Source organism: Thamnophis elegans, chromosome 1 (assembly GCF_009769535.1).
Source record: "Thamnophis elegans isolate rThaEle1 chromosome 1, rThaEle1.pri, whole genome shotgun sequence".
Classification (NCBI taxonomy): domain Eukaryota; kingdom Metazoa; phylum Chordata; class Lepidosauria; order Squamata; family Colubridae; genus Thamnophis; species Thamnophis elegans.
Window position 1 is genome coordinate 180,046,699 of NC_045541.1, and position 3,154 is coordinate 180,049,852.

Below are 3,154 nucleotides of genomic sequence, written 5' to 3' on the forward strand. Positions count from 1 at the left end.
GGGGGAAAAAACAGGCAAGTGTTTTTCTTAATATCGCCATCTTGGGAGAAAATGACACCTCATAGAAGCAGCTCCCAAAGCAAGATTCGCTCCCTAATTTAGAAAGTTAAGATTATTTCGAGCCCGTGTTTCTCAATTTTGGCAGGTTTAATATGTGTGGACTTCAATTCCCAGAATTCCTCAGCCAGCATACTCTGCATATGCTTATATGCAATAGTGTCCAATTTCTTCTTTAAAACTTCCAGTGTTGGAGCATTCAGAACTTTTGGAGGCAACTTCTGTTCCACTGATTAATTGTTCTGTCAGGAAATTCCTCCTCAGTTCTAAGTTGCTTCTCTCCTTGATTAGTTTCCACCCATTGCTTCTTGTTCTACCTGCAGGTGCCTTGGAGAATAGTTTGACTCCCTCTTCTTTGCGGCAACCCCTGAGATATTGGAACACTGTTGTCATGTTTCTAGGCCCTAGTCCTTCTTTTCATTAAACTAGACATACCCAGTTCCTCCAACCATTCTTCATATGTTTTAACTTCCAGTCCCCTAATCAGATAACAGATGAACAGAGTTGGAAGGGACCTTGTAGGTCATCTAGACCAACCCCCTGCTCAAGCAGGAAACCCTACACTATTTCCAACAGATGCCAGTCCAGTCTCTTCTCCAAAGCCTCCAGAGATGAAGCTCCCACAACTTCCGAAGGCAACTTCTGTTCCATGGGTTGATTGTTCTCACTGTCAGAAAATGTCTCCTTATTTCCAGGTTGAATCTCTCTCCTTGATCAGTTTCCATCCATTGCACCCTCAGGTGCCTTGGAGAATAGCTTGACTCCCTCTTCTTTGTGGCAACCCCTGAGATATTGGAAGACTGCTATCATGTCTCCCCTGGTCCTTTCTATTAAACTAGACATATCCAATTCCAGCAACCGTTCTTCATATGGTTTATATGGAAGCCAGTGAGCGCAAATTCCTTGCGCACTGAACAGGCAGTACCACTGGCAGGAACAACACCCCCCCCCCCCACTATTCCTGGACCTTAGGACCATGATGGAGGCTAATCATTACAACTGTGCATCATGATAATCCTAAAACAGATACCGTATTTTTCGGAGTATAAGACAAACCAAGATTTTGAAGAGGCAATTTATTTTTTAAAAAAAGTTTTTGCACTCTGCACTCACCTCTCAAAAACGGCCCGTTATTTTTGTCAAAAAAAAGGGGGGGCATGAATAGCCTTTAGGAGGCTTGTAGAGTGCTCCTGGGGGCTGGGGGGGCAAAAACTAGCAAAAAATGGGCCGTTTTTTTGCTCATTTTTTGCTCTCCCCAGCCCCCAGCAGCACTCTGGAAGCCACCTAAAGGCTATTCACAGCCATTTTTGCAAAGGGGGGGGGAGGCGAGGTTTCTGGAAGCCAAAAATACTGTATTCAGTGTATAAGACGCACCCAGATTTTCACCCTCTTTTTTGAGGGGAAAAAGGTGCGTCTTATAAACCGAAAATTACGGTAAGTCCCATTCAAATCAGGTAGGATAAAATGTCCCTCAGGTGTTATCCTAACCTGCTGGCATAGATGATGATGCAACAATAAGATGCTGTGTGATGATGATGATGATGATGATGACCATAGATGCCTTCTCTTCCATCTCTCAGGGAAGATGGATACTTTCAGCACTAAGAATTTGGCTCTCCAAGCTCAGAAGAAACTGCTGAGCAAGATGGCCTCCAAGAACGTGGCCAGCATCTTCATCGACGACACCAGCAGTGACATCCTGGACGAGCTCTACCGGGTCACCAAGGAATTCACGCACAACCGCAAAGAAGCCCAGAAGATCATCAAGAACTTGATCAAGATCGTGGTGAAGTTGGGCGTCTTGTACCGCAACAAGCAGTTCGGCGTCGAAGAGCTGGTCTTGATGGACCGTTTCCGTAAGAAGCTCCATACTTTGGCTATGACGGCGGTCAGCTTCTACCAGGTGGACTTCACTTTCGACCGCCGGGTCATGTCCAACATGCTCAACGAATGCCGTGACCTTCTCCATCAAGCTGTCAACACACACCTGACCAGTAAGTCCCATTCTCGGATTAACCACGTCTTCAACCATTTCGCGGACTACGAGTTCCTCTCCGCGCTCTACGGCTCTTCGGAGCCCTACCAGAGCCACCTGCAGCGGATCTGCGGAGGGCTGAACCAAATGTTGGATGAAGGCAACATCTGAAGTCAACCAAAAACCATGGCTTTTCAAGACTCAGCTGTGGACGCGGTGGCTTTGGTCTCACCACTTCCGGATCTCCTTTTGATATAATGGAGTGTGGTATTTTAAGAAAGAGATTGTGGGGAGTGTGTCGGTTTCTTTTCTTTTTTTTTAGATATGGTTTCACCTTGGGTTTTTCCACTGTCCTTTCTTAACTTTTTCCAAGGAATGAAAGGGGGTTTATAAAGGTTTTTGGTGGAAGGCAATTAGGGACGACTCTGATGTGGAGACCGCAACTGAAGGCCATCTCCAGATTGGCTTCCGAACAGAATGACAGAAGGGGACCTTGAAGGTCTTCTAGTCCAACCCCCTGGGTTTTGGTCTTAAATAATGAGGGTGCTTGCCTGCCATCTCGGGTATCTCTTCACCCTGAAAGGGCTGAAGAGGTGGGTTACACAGACCCATGTGCGGTCTTGCTATTAACAGCATAGCAGAGTGGGAAGGGACCTTGGAGGTCTTCTAGTCCAACCCCCTGCTCAGGCAGGAAATCCTATACCAAAGCAGAGAAATGGTTGTCTATAATCTCTTCTTTAAAACTTCCAGTGTTTGAGCACTCACAGCTTTTGGAGGCAATCCACTGGTTGATTGTCCTCACTGTTTAGGAAATTTCTCCTCAGTTCTAAGTGGCTTCTCTCCTTGATTAGTTTCCACCCATTGCTTCTTGTTCTACCCTCAGGTGCTTTGGAGAATAGTTTGACTCCCTCTTCTTTGGGGCAGCCCCTGAGATATTGGAAGACTGCTATCATGTCTCCCCAGTCCTTCTTTTCATTAAACATTAGACATACCCATTTCCTGCAGCCGTTCTTCATATGTTGCCCCCTATGCCAGGGTTCCAAGTAACATCCCCAAGGAACAAAGACTATGAGGCTTCAATTTCTTCAAAGTTCCATTTTGTTAGAAATGTCATATTGGCAC

General features: G+C 45.9%; 1 protein-coding gene across 1 annotated transcript; it reads left to right on the forward strand.

The window, feature by feature from the left end:
- Positions 1 to 1,640: 1,640 nt before the first annotated feature.
- Positions 1,641 to 2,888, forward strand: TNFAIP8L1 (TNF alpha induced protein 8 like 1). Its single transcript, XM_032221992.1, has one exon. It carries the CDS (start codon positions 1,643 to 1,645, stop codon positions 2,201 to 2,203), a length of 561 nt encoding a protein of 186 aa, XP_032077883.1. The 5' UTR covers positions 1,641 to 1,642; the 3' UTR covers positions 2,204 to 2,888.
- Positions 2,889 to 3,154: the final 266 nt, after the last annotated feature.